The sequence below is a fragment of the Teleopsis dalmanni genome, chromosome 2, assembly GCF_002237135.1.
Source record: "Teleopsis dalmanni isolate 2A chromosome 2, ASM223713v2, whole genome shotgun sequence".
NCBI classification, from domain to species: domain Eukaryota; kingdom Metazoa; phylum Arthropoda; class Insecta; order Diptera; family Diopsidae; genus Teleopsis; species Teleopsis dalmanni.
In genome coordinates this window covers 6,654,162-6,680,890 of record NC_051847.1, presented here as the reverse complement: position 1 = coordinate 6,680,890, position 26,729 = coordinate 6,654,162, and the positions used below count along the sequence as shown (strand labels likewise).

Here is a 26,729-nt window from a genome sequence, read left to right as displayed (position 1 = left end):
TTTTATTATTGCCATATGCACTAGGCACATTGTAAATTTTTTTTTTAATTTTATTTTGTTCACATTAAAAGCATAATTATTAATATTAGTATTTTATTTATTTAAAATTTTAAAATTTGATTTTGAGATTTGCTAAGAGTATTGTTAATTAAGTAAAATGTTAACATTAAATTGAAAAGGCAAGTTTTAGGATACTTTTAAAATAGTGGAAAAAGCTTATAAATGTCAAATAAGTGTTTGCAAATATTTTAATTATTTACGTATTATAAGAAATTTAATATCAAATTTTTATATAAATAGAAACGGATTGCATAAGTTAAATTTAAGCATTAAAATGGTTTCGCTTTAAAATTTCGATTGCTAATAGACCTTTGAGATATTTAAACTTTATTGTAGCTCAACTTCAGGAACAATCGCTGTCGTATGTATACTCATATCTCCAATTCAACTGTTTGGAATAAATTTTTTTAATAATGTGCTTTAAATCATTGATAGCAAATATATATTGTATTTTTATTATAGAAAAAAAATATATGTAATTTATTAATTAATGTCTTTTTTAACATCTTTAATACTTTTAATTTTATAACTTAAATAAAATTTAATTTTTGTAGTCGACTTATGTATATTTCCAAATCTATTTTTTCGTTGTATTGGGTTTACATTATAATTAAAAATATTTTATAAAATATATATTTCGTTTTATTAAAAAATCTTATTTTTTGTGAAGACCGTGTAGTGATACTGTGCCTGGATGAAAAGCTATTTTATACAGTGAAGACTCTACTAACGAACACTTATATTGAACGGACAAAACTTGGCTGACGATGAGTATCCGCTCAAAAGTCTTGCACTGTATTTGGTTAACGAGAAATATTTTTGTTTAAAGGTTTAAATATTTTAATAAAATAAATATAAATATTTTTACTATATTTGTATCTATGAATAACTATTAGTATAGTTACACACTTTTTGATTTCATTATAAATATTTTTATTTATCAATTTTAATTGACTTTTTAATTGCACCATTTAATGCGTTTTTATAAATAATTTAATAGATATTTCTAAAAACCAGATCTATTTCAGCAATGTTTATATATAGCAATTATTTTAACACAAATTATGTGCAACATATTGATATAACAATATATCTATTACGTTTATTTTTAAGCTTTTATTTCTAAGCGTTTATATCGTTTTTTTAATTACTTTTCGATCAATGGACTAATAGAATAATAGAATAGTCCGAATTATTTAAAAATATGAAAAAATTAAAATATTAAACTTAGTTATTTAAAATAACATTTACGATTAAATATTGAGATTTAAAATGTATACTAAAAGTAATCATTATAATACATTATGGAAAATTCGTGTACTTTGTAAAAATTAAATTAAAGACAAAGCATTTGGATATATAAAACAATAAGCGAAGCTTCTGTTTGGAATGATTTAAAATTTTTTTTTTTATATTATATTTAAATTACAATTAACATTAAGGAAGACAGTCCAATTTCATTCACTACATTTAGTTATAGCAATAACAAAATAAAATAAATTTATTCTGTTGAGCTAAAACATATAAATTATTAAAAATTAATTTTTATAAGTTGCTACTAGTATAATTAAAATATATTTGTTTTGTAATATACATTACTGTTTTCACAAATGCTGTATTTTTTTATTATATAAATAAAAAATAATTAAATTATTGAGAACAATATAAAAACATAAGAGATTCTTTTATTTCCAAAAGTTATAATCATCATAATTGTCATCTTCTGCTAACATATTTAGTTTATAAAAAATAAAAAACTATTAATATAAGTCAATAAGTTAAGATTAAGAATTAATTAATATATAATTTAAAGTCAAATATGACGGAAGAAACTATTTTTTAAATAGAGGGGTTTTGAACAGTAGTGAGTTACAACAGCAAAATTTTATTTTTTAATTAATTGAGTTTACTATTTTGAATATTACTAAAAATTCATCATCAGTCCTCTTTGGAAATATTTCTTAGCTTTAATTATTTGTAATTCACTACTGTTTCAAACCACATTATTATCAATTTTTCTACGCTTTTATTTCGTATTAAAATATTGAAATTTGTTTGATTTTATAATAAGCATATAAATATATTTAGAATAAATATAGAAAATTGAAATTTATATGCAGATCTAATTTTTTATTTTAAGGTTTAGTCATTATTTTCTATGGCTTATACAAACATTTTGAAAATATATAAAAATTGAAACCAAATGTTATAATTTTCAATATAGAGCCTAGGATGAAAATTCTAACGATGCAAATCTAATAAAAGATACTGTAAAATTATAATACTTAAATTGTTATATGTTTTTAAATTGTTTACATATTTCAAAATATTACATATATAATTAAAAATATGTAAAATATGTTTGCAGAACTTTATATAATAAAAGACAACATTATAACTTTAAATTTATTTTTTCAAAGATTAAAAAATTATTTTTAATTAATTATATATGAAATTGCACAAAATCTTTGGTATATCAAAAAAAAAAATGTTAAATAATCTTAGAAAATCGTTATAGCCAAATCGTTTAGTTAGACTCATAACAATAACACAAATTTCATAACTATTAGTTTTTTTATATAGTTTCATCGAATATAAACTATTATTTTATGAAAAAAATGGCATTATCAGCATAATCATATATGCATTGATAATTATTTGATGACAAAAACAAAACGTGATCAATGCAGTTAGCAACTAAAAAGTAAAGTATAAGATATTAAAAGCATTTGCAGGTAGTTTATAACACAAAAGCATATAGCTTAACTTATTATACGGTTTAGTTTTCTTAGTTTGATTATTTTTCTAATATCTGAGTATATATTAAATATAACATTGACATTTCTTTTGCCTTATATGAGTATTTGATTTTATATTTACTTAAAAATTCAATTAAGGTACCAGATTTGAGTCCTTCAGTGTGATTCAGTGTGTATACAATGAAATATGCTATGCTAATATAAAAAGCATTAGATATGTTTTAGTGCTGTTTGTATGATTTATTATTATTTTGATATTAAATATTTAATTTATGAGTATTATAGGCGATAACTAGAATTTACTAAATACGTATGACTGACTACATTTTTTATATAATTATTGTACTGCATGTGATGTCATTTAGAATTTTAAATCATTCAATTTTACTATGTAATGACAATTTTAACATTTGTAAATATTTTTTAATTTTCCATTTGTTATTTGTAAACGACATTTTTTATTTAATTATCTGTCTTTAAGAATATTATTTTACGATTTTTTTTCTTAATAACTGGAGTTACCAAAAGATTCATCGTCAAGCATTTCGAGGAATGCCCGGGGAACCAAACCTTTAAGTAAACCTTGTTTTCCATACATGTAATCAGCATTGATTGGTGAACATTCAGTAACAAAAATAACCTAAAAATATTATGCATTCATTTACTTGTCTTTAATATTAGGGTTTGACTTTAATCTCAAATACCTCATTTGCGTTTAAATTCAATTCAGTATGATCCTTCGCATCATAGGAGCATAGCACTCTAGCTCGTCGCATTTGATCGGCATTTACATCGGTTGGATGGCGTCTGTTTACATTTGCACTATTAGCATTCGTATTCTCTTCTTCGTTTAGATTTATTGGAGCATATGGTGTAGGGCCTCCCAATCTTACAATGCCACAAGTGTTTTTTGCGATATAAAACAAAATTGAATGGATTTTGTATATGTAAATGAGAAAGCGAAATACACTTCAATTAATATTTTTAAAAAAAAAAAACTTTTATTTTAACAAAGAAATTAAATTAATTAAACATAAATATATTCAGTATTCTATAAAAAATCATGAAAATGATTTCAAATACACCTGTACTCTCTAACACACTCTCTCTCTCTATATATATATATGTAATAATAAAAACTACACTCTATTTTTTTTTTAATATAAACTTATCACCAGGTAAGGATTGCTAGGCGACAACAATATGCTGATCACGCTGGCTGGAGGAAGCTACAAGACGCTTCCAACTGATTATTCACATCGGCAAAGGTCAACAAAATGATTAAGTAAGTGAACTAAATATAAAAACTGCATTTTTTTTTTATAAATTAAACTCTGACTAATCATGATCATCAATATGACTATGGTCTTCGCAAAAAATCGGTAAATATTATATTCGCTAATATGTACATTTATTGTTTTAAATTTAATTTTATCCACTAAGAATATCAAAAGAATATTCGCATTTTAGTCAACTTTTATAAATTGATTCATTGTGTTTAAATAATGTATAGAAAAGTACTCAACATACTGTAATAGCTTATCTGTGATGTGCGTATTATCCAGATACGCAAAATGAATCTGGATAATACGCACAGATACTATAAGTTATTGTTCAAAATTGTAAGATTTGATAATCTTGCATAACCGCATAAAAAGCTTAAATGTTGCTTATCATAGATACCTAGTTCTACTGCATTTAATTCACAATCTTTGGAACCCATTTTACATCATACTAAGTTGAACTACTATGTCATACTATCAAGCAAAAACTCAAACTTTCTTTAGACGTGTTTTAAGTAAGATTAAGTAAGTCCTTTTATCGATATTAGAAACATTATTGAGAAAATCACACTAATCGTTACTATAACAAGAGTGAAGGAAAAGCATTGGGACACACCTGTCTGACCTTTTACTTTAGGTACAAGATACTGGAATCATGTGATCCTAAAAGTACGGGTACTGTGTTAGTGAAATAATCTTAACAAATTTATATAATTTTATTCTAAAGTAAATTATTGACTAACTTGACTTTGGCAGAATTTTAGCATTTTTTATATATAATATTTATAGTTAATATCACGTTTTATGATTTTTAATTATTCAACAATTTTTAATATAATTCCCGCAGAATTATTTCTGTTCAAGAGAAAATATTTGGCAAATTTAAAGAGTAACTGGATATTCTACGACAGTAAGTTATCAAATCAAGATTACTCAAAAAAATTTTCTCTTTTATAAAAACGTTTTATAATACTATAATAAAGATTTTACTAATTTTTAATTATGTTTTTCCAATTTTTAATTATGTTTTTTAAATTTTTAATTATATTTTTTTAATTTTTAATTATATGCATCTATGTATTAGATGATAAAAGTAAAAGTGTTTTCTTTTAATTACATCTTCTAAAACTTTTTTATTTTTAATTTAAAAATTAACAATGCAGAAGCAATTTGTGACTAATAACAATTTTTTCATATTTTACTATCTATAATAAAATTATTAGACTGGAATATATAAATTTATCAAACCTTAAGTTTTTAATAGAATAAGATAGAATTCGATATAAGATAAAAGTACATAACTAAATAATTAAATGGCTAGAATAATAACTGTTTTTAGTACTGATTTCGAGACACATTTATATTAAGGAACAATAAAATAATTTATAAATACTATAACCACTCAATCTACAATAGTAAACTCACAATTTTAACAATTAATGACTATTTGAACTTATTAAGCATAACATTTAAATCAGTGCAGTTATTGAAATATCTTAATTCTAAATGGTGCTTATAGCACTTGAATCAAATTCAATATCAAAATCTGCTAATATTTGTGTAGCAAATGGATTTGTGTTTTTGGTATTATCAGTGACTGAATTAATATCAATTGTCTTAAACTCATGCACATCACTATCGTCATAATCAATGTCCGCATTATTTAAATTATTTGTATGGTTGGTGTTGGGAGGCCCATCAACATCTTCACTATTTATGCGCAGGCGTGGCTTTTCTGGACGAAGTCTGAAAACCGCAATGGCAATTTATTCACCATTAAAAGCTTAACCAGTTAAATTTTTGTGCAATTACAATAATTTGGTGCAGAACTACTTTCAAGCGCTAATTTGGTGCTTTAATGTTAAAAATGTAACAATAGAAATTAAGTTTGGAACTTACCGTGCTAGTTCACGTTGCAAATTATTCATGACATCTGTGCACTGCTTGTAATAACGTACTTGAGTTTCCACAAATGCATGCAAATGGCGTAAATGTGATGCTTGTGAGGTACTGATTCCTTCAAGCAATAATTTAGTTATCTCTGATTGGCGATCAAATTCAGATTGTGCTACTCGAAGATCTCGTTCAGCCTTTAAGATTAAAACATTCATTTAGTGCATAATTACTAAAAATATGTCATTTTTATAAATTTTCATTCAGAGATATACCTGCTCCAAGACGGCTTCAGGCGATATGCCATCTTTCTAACAATCCCAACAAATGGTGTTATAACAAATAGCAGCATTTAGCAAAATTGAAAATGTTATTAACACTTTTTTTTAGTAAAACCATAAACTTAATACTATTTGGAAAATTATGAAGCTCAAAAAACGAAAAGATATAGAAATTACTTTGGTGTAGTGATAACATAAACACAACAAAAAAATAATACAGAAACTGCAGACGCAATTCGTTGGAAAAAAAAAAAAGAGTTCAAATAAAAAAAGGATCCTGTTACAATTTTTCTTATTACCGAAAAAAGTTTAGACGTTGACATTTTTTTAAAACAATTAAGATTCTTCAGCAGAGAAAGAGATTTTAAGACAAATCGTTTTACTTACATTTTGTTGGCCCAGCATACTTCTTGCTTTCTTTACACGGTTCTTGCAAGCGTCCAAATCAAGTCTAGACATAAATTTTTCAATATATAGTTTTCTCTCATAAACCAATAAACTTTATTGTTTTACCGCTTTGTTTCTAAGATTCCGCGCTCTTTAGTTATGGTTTTCATTTCACCATCCAAAAATTTTCGCAATGGCTGTGTAAAGCAAATGCCAGATGTGGCAATAAAGTCTCTTTCGCACTGGCCTAACTTCTGTTCAGCTTGTCCGACCTTTATCAAAGCCTGCCCATAAGGCAAATCTTGACCGAAGTCACCGCCCGCCTCAATCATTGCTAAAGCCAAATGCTCTAGGTTACTTAAACGCTGTGGTTTTGATTTTTCAATCTTTTCAAAGATGAAGTCCTCGACACGATTTTGGGGATTTGGTATAAGTACCGATTCGGTATCGCGTACAATTTTTTCCGTCCATGTTTTTGTAACATCTGCACGTTCCGCAAGATTTTGAAATTCTGTATCATATTCTGTACGTTCTGTGGTTCCCAGTTTTTCTTCAGTTAACTGAATTCGATAACAAATTATAATAAAAAATATCAATAGTAATAATCGTTAGCACGCAACATAAAAATATAAATATTACAAAACACCTTGACATAATAATGTTGGCATTCAATTTCTAAGAACTTGCCCACAACCACCCACTCATGCAAATATTTACCTGCACAACTCTAGACAAAGTGCTTCCAGCTTCTTTCACTAGGTTTTTTACATTGAAGTTTGGTAAATTAATATTCATTTTGATTCGTAAATATGTTTAACACAAACTGTTTTCTTTCAATAAATTTGTTTAATTTGAAAGGTTTATTTTTAATACCGAATCGGAACTTATTAATGTTATTGAATTTTTTCCAATGACCAAACGATAATTTTGTATTCAGATGAGAAAACAGTCCGAAAAAATAAATGTCAAAGAATACACAGAAAAACAACAAACCTACTGCAGAGCCGGTGCTGCCATATTAACAAATTTTTTTTGATGAAACTGTGTGCATGTTTAGCAATGTGTGGTCAAAATCATGAAACATTTACATTTTAAACTTTTTTTGTATTTTGTGATGCCATAAAAATGCTTTTAAAATCAAAAAAAAAAAAAAAGAAAATTTAATGTGAAAATAAAATACGAAATAAAGCAACAGTATATGTCAATTAAATTAATGAGTATGTTAAATTGTTTAAATTGGAAGTAGTTTATAGTAGCTATTTTTACAGTTTCAAGTGTAATAAGAGGTGTGTTCGACAGCTCCGATGTGTGGTAAAAAATAATAAATAGCCTGCCTATATTGCATTTACACTGGTCTCAAATGACTGATTTGGGTCAAAAATCGCAAATGAGAAGCAAATGACTGATACATTTGGCCGCATACAAAATCTCATTTGCGCAAATGAGTTCCATTTGCTGATTTTGTACAAATGAGTCCCAACGAGTTTTAAATGAGTTCCAAATACGTTCTAAATGCAAATGAATACATTGAACACACCCTAAAGATAAGCTTTTCATGTCATTTTGACATATTCACAAAAAATGGTAAATAAATATTTGGTGGTTGCACTTCCTTGTAAGCGATACACCTTTTCTTGAAACTTCTACTTCGCAAAAAGTACTTAATTGGAGCTAAAAATTATTTTTCAGTTAATATTGAAAGGTTTATAAGTTTATTTTACCTTCATTCAACATTTTTGTTGCACAGGCCAAAAATCAATTCAACAGTCACGTTGAGAAATCAGCTGTTTGAAAAGAAAACAAATAAAGAAAAAGGAACGTAAACACTTTCAAATGATTGATTTGAAATGAGACAAATTTACACTGAATTAACCAGTGTAAATGGCATATTAAACTCTACTTTCAATACTACTTTCTCCGTCTTAAAGACTAGTAATGAAGTGGCTAAACATCTAAGCGACTATATAAAGATATGTTACAAATACGATAAACGGTCTATTGTGAACCTTCATTGTAAATTTCAACGAATATTCCAGTCATCTGTCAAAAGTGTGTAAGCAAAAATTCAAACAGTATTAAAAAGTTTCATAAATTTGAAAATTGTCAAAATAAAATACTTTAAATATATGCAAAATTGTGGAAAACAAATATTTATGAACTATGAAAAAAGTTTTATGCGTACTTGAAGAAAATATAATTGAAAAGTTAATCTTTATTCAGGCATAAAAATCCTAAACTATTATTAATTTTGTTGTAAAACAAAATTTCATTCTGCATTTTCAACATTGCTTTTATTTCATTATTCATTTCAATTCTCAATTTTATTTTAATTATTTTTACACATAATTTATTTGCGAAAACATAACGTTTGACAGAAGGCAACAGTAATGCCCATGTGTTACTTAGCGACTTTAGCAAGCGATTTCTTTTTTGTCACACTTCGGAGCTTTAGAGTTTCCGAATACACCTAATATAAAAGTTTTGCGATTTCAAATCAAACTATTAACATATGAGGAAATCTTTCTTTGCAATGGATTAAGTTGCAGGTAATGTTTTTGATTTTTAAAATTATTGTGAATACACAATAATTGTGAATAAAACTGACTATTTTGAACTGTTATATTAATTGTTAGTTTTCTATTTACAATTTTTAAGTTCAATGCGAAGTATTTGGTAAGCAGTTTAATTATTCATATCAATAGGGGAATTTATAAAATTTAGTTTATAAAAATATGGTTTAGATGCTATTGTTTAATTTTTTAATTTTGTATGTTTTCAAATTCTATGCTGGCAAATAATATTTGATATTTGCATAGTGTTTATTAGGCGATTACTCAGTACATCACACAAATATTGGCCTTGTCTAATAATATGTGTTGTCTTCTTTACTTTACCCTAAACAAAATGAATTTGAAAAAATCAGATTCAAATGAGACTCTAATGAAAGTTCATGTTTACTTAAGTTGACCAACCAACATTTTGTGAGTTACCACCTGACACGGGTCTCACCTCTAACGGCAGTTCTATATCATGCACGACTTGTGCAGTCTTGTACATCAAGTGCTATAAGTGCTGCCTGATTCGATCACCATACCACTCCATTAATGTTGTCGTCCTCTGACTATAATTTCTAACTTTATATCAATCAGTTCACTATAACTGATTATTTCTGTCTGCAAAAATCTTGTGTCTTTTACAATAAATTATAATTAAATTTATTTTTATAAAATTATTAAGCAATTGTACTTTATAGTTTTGGGTGAAGTAATTCTCTATAACATTTTGTTAGTTCTTCTGTTCTAATAATATGCAAATACTTAGAAAAATTTCACATATGTATATATTACTTATATACATGAGTTATAAATCTCAAGAAGACCTCACACTTTACAAAACATAAGTTTATATATGTATATACATATGTATATATCGTAAATATAAAAATGATCACCTAAAAACTCTAGAAAGACTGACTATGGTTTGTGCGAGCTTAAAAGCAAATTGTTTCAAACATTTCTGAATTAAAACAAATATAATATAAAAAGAAAAAAATAAACAAGTCAAAACAAACAATTTTATTATTTTTTTTTCAAAAATTTTCGTTTTAATATTAAAACCTGATATTTTTTTTATAAATGTGAAGCTAATGATTAAAGAAGAAAATATTTTAGCTTATGAAAAATGAGTTTGTTGACCTTAAGCGTGTGTTATAAATATTTTATTTAAAATAATTTAATTGTTATGCTTAATATGTAGATAATTTTAAATTAAACTAATAATAATAAACAATATTAAATTAAATTCTGGAAACGTAAACCTTTGAGAATACTTCCGTTACGTCCATTAAAATCCTTAAATTCTATGCCATCAACAATATCTGACTGTAGACTGCAAGGATACTCGGCACCATAAGCATCTGAGTTCCATATTAATTTTATTTGATATTCGACATCTGGAGAAAGTACCACACCATCACTCCAACTTATATTTAAATCACAATTATATTTAATGGGTTGCTTGGTAACAGTGTGGTGCCAAATAATAGATTGATTTTCTGCAATTCTATCTGCTTCGATTGAAGGTTCCCTGATATCAATTTCTGGTCTTTGACATATTGCACTGATTTCAATACGTACATTTTCATTATATTCAGTCGGTAAACTTAAAATAGCGTGTGGCATATGAGTTGTTGTTGCAAATATCGCTGAAAAATTTGGTGTTAAACGACTGTGTATTATAAGACCTCGTAATGATATGAAACGATCACATTTTATAGTTACAGTCCACTCATGATTATCGAATTCAACAATAAACGGACGACATGCTTTGTAGTAACAACGCTCCACTGAACAGCATTGCTGCAAATTTGACTTCATATCGAAATCTGAATTGCTGTTAATGAGACCATTCTCTTTCAATTGTAAATCATCTATTATAAGACCACAATCTTTATTTTGTAAGCCTAACTCATTGCATTCCTGCTGACACCATTCATATGCAAACCAGAGCAATTGTTTATGTTGCTCCTTCTTAGCGGCAGCAATGATTGATTTCATGCAGAACTTGGATATATGCACATAATTTGATTTTAAATGTGTCATAAATTGTGGATCGGTTAAGCAGCAGCGTAAGAAGAATGACATGCACACTTCCAATAAACCACTCAGATCCATGCATGCACTTAATTCTAGTGCTGGCAAAATATTGGAAAAACGCAATTTTCGAGTTATAGCAAATAAACAGTCGCCAATCAATTCCTTCAGTAAATATTTTTCAGCGCCATAATACAACTCGATGGTTTCTTCTAATGTTAGGTGTTGAAAATCTATTGATCCCATGTAGATATATTCGACTAGTAACTTAAATATATCGGTATTTAAATCAAGTATTTCGATTTCTCGCTGTTCACATATAGGTCCATAAAACATTGCTTCGAATACTGGACTTGCTGCAGATAGTATTAGTTTATGGCATTTAACAACTTCAGCTCCCACATGAAATACACAATCACAGAACTTTTCGGTACGCAATAGTTGTTCATATCGCCTGCTTAGCATTGTAGCTACATTTGTTTTATCCGTGAGATGATTAGCGAGTTGTAAGGATTTGTTTTCTGGGGTGCTTTGTGTGATATTTGCAGTCATCTGAAAAAAGTATACACATTAGAGACATTCGATACACTATTATTTTTATGCTTAAAAAGTAAAAAACTTTTCCGAATCAGACATTTTATGTTCGATTTTTAGAAAAATTGATATAGTGTGACAAATGGAAAAATTATAGGAAACTTTTAAGACATAGTTTTGAGTTTACCTTGCTATAGAATTGCAAATATTTGATCCAATATTTTAAAGTGAAACTTTAAATTTACACTAATTTATACATAACATAACATTATAATAAATTTAGTGAAATTTCAAAAGATTTAAACTCATTTTTCAAACTTTCTAAAATCGATGAATAAATGCAAAATAGATTTTAATACTATAAAGATAAAGATAAAAATATTTTTTCGAATAAATCATTTAACACATAATCTAGCCAGAATCTCATTAGTGGCTAATCTAATACAATAAATCATAAACTTTGTTTTCGCTTTACATCTCCGGTTTATATTATTATTATTACAGATTGTACATATGATTTTTTTTTAATAGCAGTACATGTGCAAGTCATTATTTACATATTTAACTAGTATTTCCTTTACAAAAATCCCAGCGTATTTACCCAAAACAGAACTATATTTACCAAATGATTAACAAATAATATATAGATAAAATACTCTCTTCTACTCTACTGTACATTTGTTATTCTTAAAAAAACCTGTTTTAATAAAATTCAGATGTGTTTAAAAAACATACTTCAATCATATGATGTATTACTTTCTGATTTAATATTATTTTAAGTGTTTGTTCTTCTCTCAAAATAATAAAGGAAACGTAATACTTCTACAAAACTCATGTGGATAACATTTGTGATTGAATTATCAATATAAACCAGAATAGGAGTTATTGATCGTGAACTTGAAACTCATTTATGCAAAACAAATTCAAGCTCCTCATGTGTTAATTAATCACTTAATTAAGGTGACCATAGGTGATTGTTTCTAAAAGTAATGGTAACAATAATTCTAATAGTACCTCCATACGACACGAATCTGTTATTACGTTCCTTCTACTGCTTTTTATTATCTTCGACTGTTTTTCTAGACCTTACCACCACCCATTTTAAACCCTACTATCACTCTAGTTGAATTTGTAATGTTTATTATCATGCTTATATATACCTCATAATATTTATAACGTCAAATCCGCCAAAACACAAAATCGTTGATGTTCGTAGTAATAATAGTTTAGATTTTAAAACTAATTACGTTAGAAATGTATGTTATATATTAAATATATTCTCAAAATGAAGACCTCTAACCGTACTATATAGCAATGTTTTACTCTTAAAACAGCCGTAATTAATTTTAATTTCAAGTGTGTCTTCTATTTTTCCTCTATTGAAAATTATCTCATCTGATCCAAATTGGCTCTACGAATTAGAAGAAAACTTTACTTTACCGGGTGTATCACTGCCCATCATTTTCTAGGATATTCAATATTATAGGAATTCTTTTTCTAACTGTTATTCTCTAAAATTAGAGACAGTGATAAGTTTATAGTCTTGCAGATTGATTTCACCTGAATAGGAGCACCAAGTTCTCTCAAAATAATCCGTTGTGCACAAGATGTTTGGAACTTGAATCTTAAGATGATTTAGTCAATACATAAGGGTGTCACTTCAACTTAACCTAACACATTAAGCCTTTTAGAAAATGTTTTTATTAAGTAGTAACTCGTTATTACCTTTAGTTGTACTTTTACTTCTACTTGTTATATAGAATTAAATTTTTGTTACTTCTATTAATGTACTAGTGAATTTGAACGAGGTTAGAATAATCCGGACAGACTATTAAATTTCTTGCAGATTAAACATTTTCCCATCTTACGTTGGTTTTCCAGATAAGTGTAGTCAGACTTAGTACTGGTAGTAGATCAGCAGATTTAGATTTATGGTATCAGATTATTGTAATCTGATACCACGATGACATGGAAACGATGCTGTTGTGCTATTTCACTAAGATACTGGCCGCAGCAAGTACACATTTCGACTCAGCTGCGTTCAATTTGATAATCACATGTTGGTTATCTGTAACTGGTCAGATCTGTCTAATATTAACATTTTTTAGTATCCATTCTACTACTCTATCCATTGTAGTATCAGGTTGATTAATATGTATGAATACAATGATGAAAATATCTGTCATACAGGCTTAACACCAGATCTTCAGAGAAGATCCAATAGCTTATTTCTGATCCATTTCCTAAGTCACACTTTTATTTATAGAAGAATAATATTACATATTCTTTATAAACTTATCCAAAAATCAAGATATATGGTGGGTCGAAAACAATTTTATTAAAGAGTAATTCATATTTTTATTTGAAATTTGATAGAGATATGGTCTTCCTAATTCTCGCGAAATGTAGCTTAACCGATGCGATCATTGTTTATATCTTAATACAGAAACATATGTACATACATATATACTAGTATTGTTTGCCCTGTGATTGTTTATTTAATATCAGTTGTCTGAACACGCTCTCTTGCATTTCAATATCGTCATCGTCATCGTCATGTTTTGTTGTCATATGCCGGCCTCATTTAAAAACAATACCAAAAATACAAGTTCTAGATACTTTTGAGCATTTACGTTGCTTGCAAATTCTTATTGAAAAAATAAACAAATATTTTATTTACGAATTCATTTCATTAAAAAATAAAAATAGTCTTTGATGAATTGCGATTTAATATTATATTTTTTTCATTTGTGTGAATAGGAAAGTTATTTAATAGTCAATTAAAATTCAGGTGAAGAATAATAAAGTTATACGATATGAAAGATATATAAGATAGAATATTAAATCAATGCAATAATCAATGTCGTCAATTATTATATTATTATGAAACCGAGTGCCGGGTATAAAATAATATAAGTTCTATGGCATAATATAATTTTAATAAAAGATACCACTAATAACGAACCACCTTTTTAATTTCATAATGTCACGACATCTGATACATCACTAAATTATTAAGATAGTACTAATCGTAAAAAAAGTGTTCTATCTGAATATATAGAACAACGTTTCTCACACTTTCAGTTTAAAATATAATTAATATTTCAATCAAGTAACAAAACTCCAGAAAAATGTGCAAACATAGTACGGCTTTTAGTCAGTTAGTTAAGGTGCGCTGACTCTGAGCTTCAAATTTGGCAGGACACAAGTTCGACTCCTGGTACTTGCAGTCTCAAAAAATTATTTATGAACAATTAAATACAAGAATTATTTCCAATACAAGAAGTATTTGACAATACTCGAAACAGCTGTATGGTCAGACAAAAATTCAATTAATTAAAATAATAAAAAATGAATTTTTGTTGTTGTAGTTCACTACTGTTCGAAAAACCTCTTTATATTTTAATCATAAAAATTACTATGTATAAATAGGATTATTTGTTACAATTGACCTCGATTTGTTATTAAAAATCTTAATTTAATCGTGTATTATAATATTACTGTAAATATTATAACAATAATAATAACAATACAATAATAAAATAATAATATACAATAGTATAATAATATTATAACGATTAAAGTCAGTGTTTTATAACTAAAATATACAAACTGATCAAATAAGTTAAGTAGCTGAAACTAATTTCTTAAATAATGAAACTAATAGATCGATAAGTGTTGAATGCATCATCCGATATGTTTAAATAGATTAATAAACGAATGACGAATGACATCCTCCCAGACGTCAAGATTGATCCGATCAAAAAATACATAAAAAAAACATACATATCCATATGATTACAGATTCCTCGGGGAGGTATGCAGATCTAAGTTCAGTTATTGCTGAGTCAAATGAAGTGATAAACAATAATCCAGTCAAGGCGTAGAGAGGGGTTATAAAGAAACTTCGCAGTTAATAGAGAGTAAACGTGTTCAAGTGCACTGACTCAATTAGCCTCAACATAATAATAATGCTAAGTCATCCAACAGATAGATAAGTTGCATCGAGAATTGGATCAAAATTGTGCATAGTTCGATACATTTTATAAAGAACATGAGAGAGCACTTCCTATAGGGTTTGTAGTGAAAACCAATTTTATTTCTGTTTTGTATTTCGATTAAATTGTGCTCTAAATGAGGTATCTAAGGGTTGTCTAAGTCTTTTTTATTTCTACAAATCATTCAAAACGCAAACTACATAAATTATCATAATGAAATATCAGAGATTTCAGAGTTCAATAAAAAGCACTTACCTTTACTTTTCGGTAACAAAATCAATCAGATTAGATAAGTTCTACTAAGTGTTTATAAATATTCTAATTAACTGAATAAAATTTCTCCGTGGTGTTAATTACAGATTAAATTAATTTAAATTTTGTTGTGTTGTGTCGTGCGTTTATTTTTATTTATTTTATCAAATCGAAAACAATATTTTGTTTAATAGATTTTTTTAAATGTCACCTGAAACGTCATAGTTCCATTTTATTGCCTACTGCGTGTTTCATATATATTTATAAATATTTTTGTGTTTAATTTTTAATTTATTTATTTTATTACAATTATGTTCTATATTTTATTATTTTATATACATATATATTTGTATGTACATTTATAATTTCAAATGTTGAATCTGTCCTTTCTTCTTGGCATATATTCAAAATAAATATATATTCTCTTTTGTATTATACATGAATGATTTCTGAGAAGAATTGTATATATTAAAAAATTACGTAAATCATTTATAGTATTCTGTACGATAATTTATCACAGATTTTCTCGTAAATATTGTACATCCACTTTTAGTTTCAATTAATGCAAATTGCATCGGATTTGCTGAACTTGACCGATAATCGCTATCGTTTGCAACGAAATGAATTTATCTGCACGTATTTAGCGAAGCTTTTTCATTCATGAGTTCATTAAGTATCTGCGTTCCCACAGTTACAGAATTTCAGATATAGATACTTTCAATTTAAGCACTGTTAAGCGCGCTACAAACGCTAAATTCCGGCAACCACTTCAGTTCACGGGCAGCACTCGACTAAGTAAATTTCACGATATTCTCACTTGTTTATTTGAAAGTTTGAGTATCTTTTTTTGTCATCATTCTGAACTCTTTGGGTTTTAGTGCCGATCGAAACTTTTGCCTCCGGTTAACTAACTTGTTTTATATGTTCTTCCCGCTCAAAGTTCTGAGTAAATGCTTTCAATTCAGCAAATTGACGGCTGATATGCTCTCCAGCCGTTTCGCACACATTAAATTGCTTCGGAATTAAGCGTAAAAATTTGCATAAAGATTTTTTAATTGAAATAAAAAATTGAGTCAGCTTTCATTCGATATCTGCGTTTTAGTTTTTCAAAAAGTATCTTTTGAGAATTTCCAAATGTGTGATTTATTTTCGCCTCTTAATAAATACACTATATCAGATAGAAGAATAGATAGAAGCCTGCCATAAGGAGTTGTGTTCAACACAGTAATTTGGAGATAAGTAAGTATTTACAAATATAGAAACTCATGTGAAGTGCCACTAACAACTATAGTATACTTAAGTCGTACGATTCTGAAGTACGACATAACACTTCTACAGTTAAAATGTGTTATTTACATTATATATTGTAATGTAACAGGAAAATTCATTTTTAAGAGAAAATCTGTGAACAGCTATAATTTTGAACAAACTATTATTGGAATAAACACTGAAATATAGTTTATATATTGTTAAAGTTAAAGTATTTTAGCCAAATACAATTTCAAACGACCTATGAGAAACGTAATTAAAAAGCGCAAATGGGAATGGATCGGTTACACTTTGCGTAGACCGACTGGTGACACCACAAGTATGGTGACTGAGTGGAACCCGATGGGCAGCAGAAGTAGGGGCAGACCTGCTCACACCTCGAGAAGACAAACCGACACGAAAATGTCACACATGCGGAAAGGCTGGGGAGAGTTGAAGCTATTGGCCACCAATCGTACCGAGTGGAAGTTATTTGTTGCGGCCATATGCTCCTCATATACGAGTTAAAGGATTAAATATGTATATACAGTTTCTTATGTATATGTGAAAATCTATATTAACAATAATGTGGACTACTGAAAAAGTAATATTCTGTTTATTGTCTCATTTTAATCAACAATTTCTCAGACATAAATTATTGAATATAATTGTTTATAAATAATTTAAATAATTTGATTTAGCTGCTATAATATATGCGATTATACTAAATATTCTTTTTTATTTGAGCTATAATTAAAACAAGGCTTTCTTCCTTACATTACTTCGCCAGTCCTCACGGTTTTTCGAAGTTTCTTTTCAATCATAGACGCCAAGTCATCAATATCCTATCGTTCTTTTCCCCATTCAGACTTTGAAGCATAATTTGCGTATCATTGTTTATTGTACTACATAAACATCCTATCTGATTCTTTGATACCTCATTTGAGTTTTCCAGCATTTATTCTGCAATAAAACCTGCACCTTTGTACTATCCTCCTCCTACATATCCATGAGAGAACATTCCGTTGTGTATACAATCGATAGTATTCACAGTAAAGTATTGTCAAAACTATTATGTATTAAAGATTCTATGAACGCGAGTATTGATTGATCACTTAGCTTGTAGGATTCAAGATATATCAATTATTAATAACTTTCAAATTGTAGTTCTCAATAGTCAGAATCTGATTTAATCTGTATATTCAGTACTGGATGTCACAGAAATATTAACATTCTACCTTTGTTAATGCGAAGTCTACCTTCTCAGGAACAGACTATACAGTCTAACAAATTTATTAATTTAATGGAAAATCTTTAATTAATTGTTAGTACGACCAATTTAGAATAAGTTAATTGTGTAATGATTGTTCACTAAAGATGGACCGAAATATCTGTAATGTAAATAATTTTTTTTTAAATTAAAATATAAATAAAATATTTAGCACAAATTAATATCTTTATAATTGTATGTGTTAAATAAAGGACCTAAGCCCGACCTAATCAAAAAACTTAATTAGAAAAGTCTTTCGATAATATCTATAGAATGATCAGTTATCGAAGAGGGTTGTTATATAAAAGAACAATATCTCTCCTAATTAGATATAGTTAGAGGCCTAGTAACATGCCTAATTAAATAAAAATTTTAAATTAAGTAATGAGCTTCAATATATTAATATGGTATATCAATATAAAATCAATATATTCAATTGTATATATCAATGTCTATAATTCAGATTTTGTACTAAGAACTTTGAAGTACTTTCAAGAAATCCAATTGTTATATATGTTCATTTTTATTAATATATAAAAAAAATCTTCTCTTAAAAGTCTTAATAGTCTTAAAAAGAATGTATGTGTGCATGAGCAAGTATTAAGGTAAATAAATCGCAGAGAAATAATTATGCCAATTTTGATTTCATCAAATAAGATAATAAAATAAGAACAAAGGATTGAGTCAAAAGTTTATTAATATTAATAATAAATTACTAATGAAGTGAAATGAATCTTGTCAAAATCATGAACAATTTACTCCATTAAACGAAAATTAGCCACTATTATGCCAAGTGTAGAGTGCTTTCTCGGATGCCAACGAAACCAAACACAAATTAAGAATTCTTGCAGATAGTCTGTGTTTTGGTATATGGAAGATGCTCTTAAGCTGTTGTCTTGCTACTTCATTCTGTGGTCTTCCGATGAACACGGTAAACTGGTAATAAATAAGAGGTACAAAATGCAGCAACACTTTGGAGATGAGCGAACAAATTGCAACCAAAATAACTTTGGACTTGATTATTACATCTGCGGTCTTTCATAGGTTCAAGGTTATTCTTTAAGGTATGTGATGAGAACACAGTTAACGTTCATATAAAAAAAGGAATAAAGCACACAAAATGTATAAGTAACTATGAAATAAAATAGTATATGATATAGTTCTTTCAAGACACGCGAAATTATTTCTAATGTCAGTATATACTTATATATATTATCTATGTATATATCATATATATTGCGTTTTAAATAAATAAATTCATTATTAACATTTTGCAAATGTTAATTTATGTTAATTACTTTCCTTGTTTACAAAATTTTATACCAAAACAGTGTTTACATTGAATTGATATAAAATCAAAAATTCCAGGTTTCAAAATATAATTCCCAATTTTAAATATGTCGCAATTAGTTTCTATTATGGCATTCAATTTATTTATACCACATATATACCGTATATATTAAATATGAGCAATTAATTAATTCGCTGAAAACAATGTTAAAAATGCTTAGAAAAAATTTTAAAAATTAATTTATACGACCATAGATGTACAGAGGTTTCATATACGAATAATAAACATATAATTATAATGATCATTTCACCACAAGGTGAAATTTTAAAAATTAATTTATACGACCATTGATTTACAGAGGTTTCGTATACGAGTAATATGTTAAACATATCATAATGATCATTTCAACAAAAGGTGGTCAAATATTGATGATACTTTTCATTATTCCTTTATTTTAAAATGATCCTTCAACCCAAATATAAGTAATATTATGTTAATCTGAAGAAAAATCTGAATAGATGATAATTCTTGTCAGATCACAAAACTCATCTGTACCAAATTGGCCAAAAAAGCGTACCACTTAACTATAATAACTAGAGCGCAACCTACACAGTACTACGGTAACAGTGCGGATAGATCACTGCTTATGGGTAAGTCATGTAATGAAACTTTATACACCCTCTAATGATTTTGTCGGAGTTTTGAAAATTGCATATAAGGAAAAAAACTGTTCTTCACTTCATTTACCATTGGTCATCTCTGTTTAAATGAGAATTAAAAATATTTGAGGCCTTCTTTTTAATTGACTTAACAGAGTTATCATGATTTAAAATCAGGAATATAGCTAAGTTCTTAGACTTGCGAGGTTAGTTCGCTTCGCGTCGCGAATTTCATAACGGCACCGTTCGTGTACTATATACTTCAACTAGAACCTTATCGTTACGGACGATGTCTCTTCCCATTGTGATAATGGGCCATTTTTTGTGATAAAGTAAGGCTTGGTGTACAAGACAGTCACTCCAACCTAACTAAACCTAGGTTAATACGGTTAGCCGTAAATTACACAGAGACCTCTCCATCTCTCGTGCTCTCGCTGAAACGTAATTTAACTTTCAAATTATGGAGTTCTGAAGTATTTTAAGCGTATTTCTGCTAATGATGGATGTAAGCGTAACAGGTGTTCAAATGTAACCTTTTCCCAGCTTTCTACATCTTGAATGTGTATACCGATAATTATTAAATATTCAATACATATATCTTATCATTGTCATATTTTGTTTTTATAATCTCATAACAAGAAATTCTAATAATATATATAGAAATATTATTAAATGGAGTTGTGGTAGTTTTTGTTTTAACTACTCAAATATTTCGGATACTGCAAAATATATATCCGTCATCACTAACGTCAAGAATCTTATGAGAGTTGGTAGTTCTTGAAAACATTTGTAATGAAGTATTCCAATGAAGTATTTATACATATAATTCCGTATCTGACATATATTTTAGTCTACTATACATACATAAAAAATTTATAATCATAAACAAGTTACATATTATTATATAGGTTATCTCAATTTATATCTGTATATATTTATAACATCAAATTTTGAATTATTTATTTTATTCTTTGCAGTTATGGTAGCTACCTTCGTACTCAAAAAAATCTTCAACTTTAAATATATTTTTCTCATTATACTTAGTGTTAGTTACGTCATCAAACAAGATTCAACTTACTTTCAGAAAACATTTAAAAAGGATTTAGAATATTGTGAAATCTGCTTTCAAACACAGACTGAACAATGCAGTGCATTTCTTAACACAACTCTTCCAACCGATAGTCTAATTCTTCGTTCATTTTATATACTCACAAACTGGATACGGCCGGATAAAGTAATACGTCATCTACGTTTGAAGTCAACCGAAATAGAAATAGTAGGCAAATACTTTAGTAATAGAAAGCGTTTAAATCAAATAAAAAGTGATCTCATTTCAACTGATGCCTTAAGACACTACTTAATTAATGATGAAAGCATTGGTCGCTTTCATCTATGTCCACAGTTCGGACTCAACCGTTTTATCAACTATTTTCTACAAATACCTAATCAGTATGTGGAAGACAATACCTCTAACCGAGAGAGAACCATTTTGATATATATGCTGATTCATGTTCAGCCGCTGATTTTACCATTACTGCATGCTAAGGGATTTCCTGTACCAAATATATATGCAACATGTGGTTTTAGTATATTTCAGTCAAACGCAGGTCAGTCAATGACTGCATACCGAAAATCACCTTTTGATTTGAAACTTAAGATCGCCAAACAAATTTTGGAGGCAGCTATTATGTTCTCATATGGTTTTGCAAACTTTCGCATCTATATTACTGATATGTCTGAAGATAATATATTTTATGATGCAACAGTTAATAAGATTTATTTCGTCGACTTGGATACCATATTTGTCATCGACTCAGAATCTATAGGTCACGATGGAGTTCATCGACATGATTTGATAGAATGTCATAATTGCTTCGCTTATTCACCAGATGATTTGTGCAGCCATAAACTAAGTGATATGAATTTATTTGCAGCTTGTCAATTATTACGTGATAATACGCATAACAGCTTCGGGGGATTTCTTAAGCCATATCCTGAAAATCACTCTACACTCTTTCCTAAACTGGCAGCTTTACTTGATATTTGTGTGGAGTGTCCGGTGCAGAAATGCCATAATCGTTTCGCAGTTACTTTACAAATAATTGATATTCTTGAGGAATATAGTAAAAATATATAGTATATATAGTACAATAAATAGTAGAATAGTACAATAAAAAACTTAAAAATTCATTTTAAGAATAACAAAAATGTTAATTATTTATTAGAACTTTGTTTTCAACATGTCCATATCATTTTGTAGGTCCTTCAATTCTTTAAGCATGCTCTTTGCTAATTTTCCTTCTGGTGTTTCGACAGGTTCATACAACAACATTCGTATTGATTCACGAAGCATCGACTCTGATTGTAGCAAAAGTTCCTGGAATTCAAATTGAAAAATTAATAATCAAAGTATGACTTTTACTTGGGTTTATATATATTTGGGAAGAAGGTTAGGTTAAATTGGAATAGCACTTTTGGATTTTTTATAAAATATATGTATAATAATAATACACAATAAATTTTAGATGCGGTGATCGACTCTAAGGACCTGCAGGTCAGGTTGTTGTACCATAACTTGTATATTTTTCTTGTTACTTGCAGCCTTTTTCCGATTTAAATATAGGATATATACGATATTAAAAAAGCAGGCAGGCTAATACACATAAGTATAAGTCCACAATCAGGCAGCAATGAAGACTATTACAAGGTTTCACCTCTTAGTGTTTCTACATATAGAAATAATGGAGACAACAAGATAGCAGATGAGATGGCCGGAAAATTTTCCGAAGTGGAGATGAATGAGGTCACTGTATTAAGATAAACCTCTAGGTGTAAATTACGAATGATTTGTGAACTAATCGAGAAGACTTTTGGTTGCTACATTTTTATAGCCTAGATTAGATAGGAAAAGTATGAAACATATTTTGACCTGAAGTTGGTATACCTACTGGAATTCTAATGGATACTATGTTGGTACATCCATACTTCATCGCTGATGTATTTCACGAACTGTACATGATAAATAGAAAGTGGATTCAATCGATAATTTTCTATGTCTGTCCAGGATCACAAATAAAATGGCTTTAATAACTGAAATATCATTTCTTCACTGGGTTAATAGACAACGAGGATAGGATTAGCAGATCTGCTTAACTCATCGGGAAGACCAAATAGTTATCTAAGGGAATATGATATAGAAACACTGCTTAGAATAGCTTGCCTTCTACTGCTAACTTCGAATACAATACAATGGGCAATAGATATCTCCTAGTTGAAGTGTAGATATTTGTAGTGACAAATACTCTCTCAACCTATCCAACCCTAAATTCTAGAATATAACTTATATAAAAGTTGTAGCACAGCAAGTATTCTAAAAACCTTTAAAAAACTAATTAAAGACAAATGTTGACTAAATATAAACAGTAGGATTATTTATTATTTAGTACAGAAGGGCTTATAATATTAGATTCAGATTATAAAATAATTTCTAGAGTACTACATTAACAGGATCTCATAGCAAATTTTTATAAAAAGCGATATGAATTTGCTATAAAGTTAAAAATACAACGATGCTTACCTTTAACTCCTTTTGGGATATCTCATTTTCATTAAATCGCATACGATTTAGCTCAGCTGAAGCATTACACAATTCGTATAGCGCGATAGCTTTAAGACGCGATATGCCCGGCTGAATAATTTGCAACACGTTTAAGATCTCTTGACAGAGTCTCACCTTTCTTTCGTAAACTTTTCGTCCTGGACGATGGGCCAGATTAAGTATAATAGAACGTAAAATTGCAGCTACATTTTGCTTAATGTCGATCATCATGTAATGATTACGATGAAAAAACCGATTCAGTTTTCCCAACAGAAGTTCGTATCTATAAATGTCATCCTTTGCGTGAAATATTTCCTCTTTTGCTCGTTCCAATATATTTTCAACAAAGTCTGTTTTCACTGTATGTTGACAGGTAAGACACTGCCATTTGTTATTCTTTTTAACGACGAAACCATCACGTTTATTTTGTGCACACGGTGGGCAAATTAGACTGCTCATATGAGACCCCAGTTCTGTGGGATCTTCACAACGTGCGCAAGTACAGAAGAAGTATTTTCCCAACTTTAAGTTTTGACGACGTTCTTCGGTGCCCTGCAAAAAGTGTTATCTTATTTTAAATGCTTCATATTACAATAGGTTCAAACGTTTACTGACTAAGAGGACATTTGTGTAGCAGTTAAGTAACATTTCGCCTTGAGTGATGTCGCGATTGGCATAAACTTTCATTTTGTAATTATCATCTATAGCTACCACAGTATTGGTGACACACTGATGTGACATCAATGACGCATTTAGGTATACTGCACGCATGTATGATGTGTCTGGAGCACGTATTTCAAAGCAATTTACATCAACTATGCTACACAAACGCTGCAAGAGTTCTTCATCAATCGATTCTTCATCTGACTTGAGATAATTTGGTAGCCCCGAATTGATTATAGGTGTAACTACATTTTTCTTGATTTCGTCCCATACTTCAGTATTGCGTCGTTCCTCCAAATGTGCTTCAAGCTGTATAAATTTTTTATAACATTCAGCCGTTTCAGTGTTTTCCCGAAGTAGAAGACATTTAAGAACTCCGTAGATCTGACCACCTTTCTGCAGCTCAGAGGTTTTTAGTTCATTCATATCAACGAATTTGTTACAATCGTAGTCATTGTGTGTATTACAGTTCCCACACAGTGGAAACACTTTACATTTACTGAAATAGATTATTAATACAATTGTTAGTATATTTGTCGATCCTGTGGGTAGAAAACTACTTGAGTATGGCTTTTAGATCATTTTAGTTATTAACAAAAAATATTTATTTTATTAAACAGTCATGATGTATTAATAATGAATATAGATATATATAAATACTGTTCCTCGCTTCATTTTTTGGCTCTTAAGTCCTTTAAGGTGAATCAGACACGTGTTGGTTGTGATGTTAAAATGTTAATAGATTGAATAAGAATTATTTCAAATATGAGATATACTTAATTTATTCCCTTTCTGTTTGCTTAATTTATTGTTATTGATAATGATCTAATTAGAATTGGAGATCTGCTAGTGTTTTTGTTATTGGCTCAAATGAGCAAACACCTAAATCATCTCTACTGCTTTGTGACAACATGAAATTCTATATCTTCATTTTCATCCATTTAGAATATGAATAGAACATGTTCTTCAAAATTTATTCTTTCTGTTGTTGATGTCGTTGATACAAAATGTGATAATATTTTCCACCACTGCACCCTTTCTATCTATTTACTCATTTTTAATGGAGTCAAATGTAAGATCTTTCCAAACTCTAAAGATGTGCAGTATTTTGGAGACTTAATCGCAAAAACCTTGATCTTGAGATTATATTTAATTAAATTTTTAACCACACAACCAAACACAAGCACATACACTGCAACAAATAGATGCAGTGTTTAAACTATCTGCAATTTCATTTAGTCACGGATATTAATTCACATTTTAAATTAATCAATTAATCTCAGTATTTATATTAATTACTGAACTAAATATGAAAAATTGTCATTCTTTAAAAATATGCAATTAGTTTAATTGCATTAACCTCCTACACATATTTGAATATATACTATATATATTATATATATGTAGTTTATATTTAAATTGGAATAATCCTAATATTTGAGATTTTACCTGCAGAATTCATTTGCTAAGAGGAAGCAGTTGGAGCAACGTCGTTCGTCATTTGCCGATAAAATCAGAACAGGACATTCAAGCATAATAGTTTCTCCGGCTTTAATGTCTATAGCAGCTGTTAGATATCTATTTATTTAAGACATATATTTATTATTCTTATCTCAAAATTTATATATATATTTTATAAATATAGATACCGTCCCAATTCATTGTCTTGTTCGATTTTACACTTTTTATCGAATTCATCCATATTTCTTCTGCCCGTTAAATATATTTCCTTTCCACCTTTCAACTTATTATTTTTAGTTGATATATTTCACCGATTTACTTATTTGTATACTGAAATCTAATTATTTTTAAAATAGACTGCTAAACAGAACTTCACCAAATCGCAATATTAAGACACTGACGATCCGAAAACGCAGGCAGGCGACAGCAACGACATTTTCAAAAATGCAAAGCGTTTCATTTTCTGGCCAATTATTTTTGCTACCCTGTCGCTATATTTC

At 28.4% G+C, this 26,729-nt stretch overlaps 4 protein-coding genes across 9 annotated transcripts; 1 reads left to right on the top strand and 3 right to left on the bottom strand.

The window, feature by feature from the left end:
* Positions 1 to 3,034: 3,034 nt before the first annotated feature.
* LOC119680896 (endophilin-B1) lies at positions 3,035 to 7,798 on the bottom strand. 5 transcript variants are annotated; one of them, XM_038093910.1, is made up of 7 exons: positions 7,381 to 7,798; positions 6,790 to 7,223; positions 6,664 to 6,727; positions 6,271 to 6,306; positions 6,002 to 6,192; positions 5,612 to 5,848; positions 3,035 to 3,460 (listed from the first exon to the last, which is right to left on the bottom strand). In XM_038093910.1, exons 1-7 carry the CDS (start codon positions 7,456 to 7,458, stop codon positions 3,325 to 3,327), a joined length of 1,176 nt encoding a protein of 391 aa, XP_037949838.1. In that variant the 5' UTR covers positions 7,459 to 7,798; the 3' UTR covers positions 3,035 to 3,324. The 5 variants fall into 5 exon arrangements, with proteins under 5 accessions (XP_037949838.1, XP_037949840.1, XP_037949837.1 ...); XM_038093912.1 differs by lacking the exon at positions 5,612 to 5,848 and adding an exon at positions 3,524 to 3,707 and having other exon boundaries at positions 3,035 to 3,459; positions 7,381 to 7,795; XM_038093909.1 differs by lacking the exon at positions 6,271 to 6,306 and having other exon boundaries at positions 7,381 to 7,797.
* Positions 7,799 to 9,307: 1,509 nt separating this feature from the next.
* On the top strand, positions 9,308 to 22,667 carry LOC119678471. 2 transcript variants are annotated; one of them, XM_038090312.1, is made up of 2 exons: positions 9,308 to 9,336; positions 21,485 to 22,667. In XM_038090312.1, the coding sequence occupies exon 2, from the start codon at positions 21,487 to 21,489 to the stop codon at positions 22,642 to 22,644; it is 1,158 nt and encodes a 385-aa protein (XP_037946240.1). In that variant the 5' UTR covers positions 9,308 to 9,336; positions 21,485 to 21,486; the 3' UTR covers positions 22,645 to 22,667. The 2 variants fall into 2 exon arrangements, with proteins under 2 accessions (XP_037946240.1, XP_037946241.1); XM_038090313.1 differs by lacking the exon at positions 9,308 to 9,336 and adding an exon at positions 17,205 to 17,278.
* On the bottom strand, positions 10,219 to 16,305 carry LOC119678470. Its single transcript, XM_038090311.1, has 2 exons — positions 16,043 to 16,305; positions 10,219 to 11,807 (listed from the first exon to the last, which is right to left on the bottom strand). Exon 2 carries the CDS (start codon positions 11,805 to 11,807, stop codon positions 10,455 to 10,457), a length of 1,353 nt encoding a protein of 450 aa, XP_037946239.1. The 5' UTR covers positions 16,043 to 16,305; the 3' UTR covers positions 10,219 to 10,454.
* Positions 22,668 to 22,693: 26 nt separating the features above from the next.
* Positions 22,694 to 26,729, bottom strand: LOC119678469 (SET domain-containing protein SmydA-8-like). Its single transcript, XM_038090310.1, has 5 exons — positions 26,418 to 26,729; positions 26,218 to 26,346; positions 24,721 to 25,267; positions 24,085 to 24,657; positions 22,694 to 22,884 (listed from the first exon to the last, which is right to left on the bottom strand). Exons 1-5 carry the CDS (start codon positions 26,468 to 26,470, stop codon positions 22,729 to 22,731), a joined length of 1,458 nt encoding a protein of 485 aa, XP_037946238.1. The 5' UTR covers positions 26,471 to 26,729; the 3' UTR covers positions 22,694 to 22,728.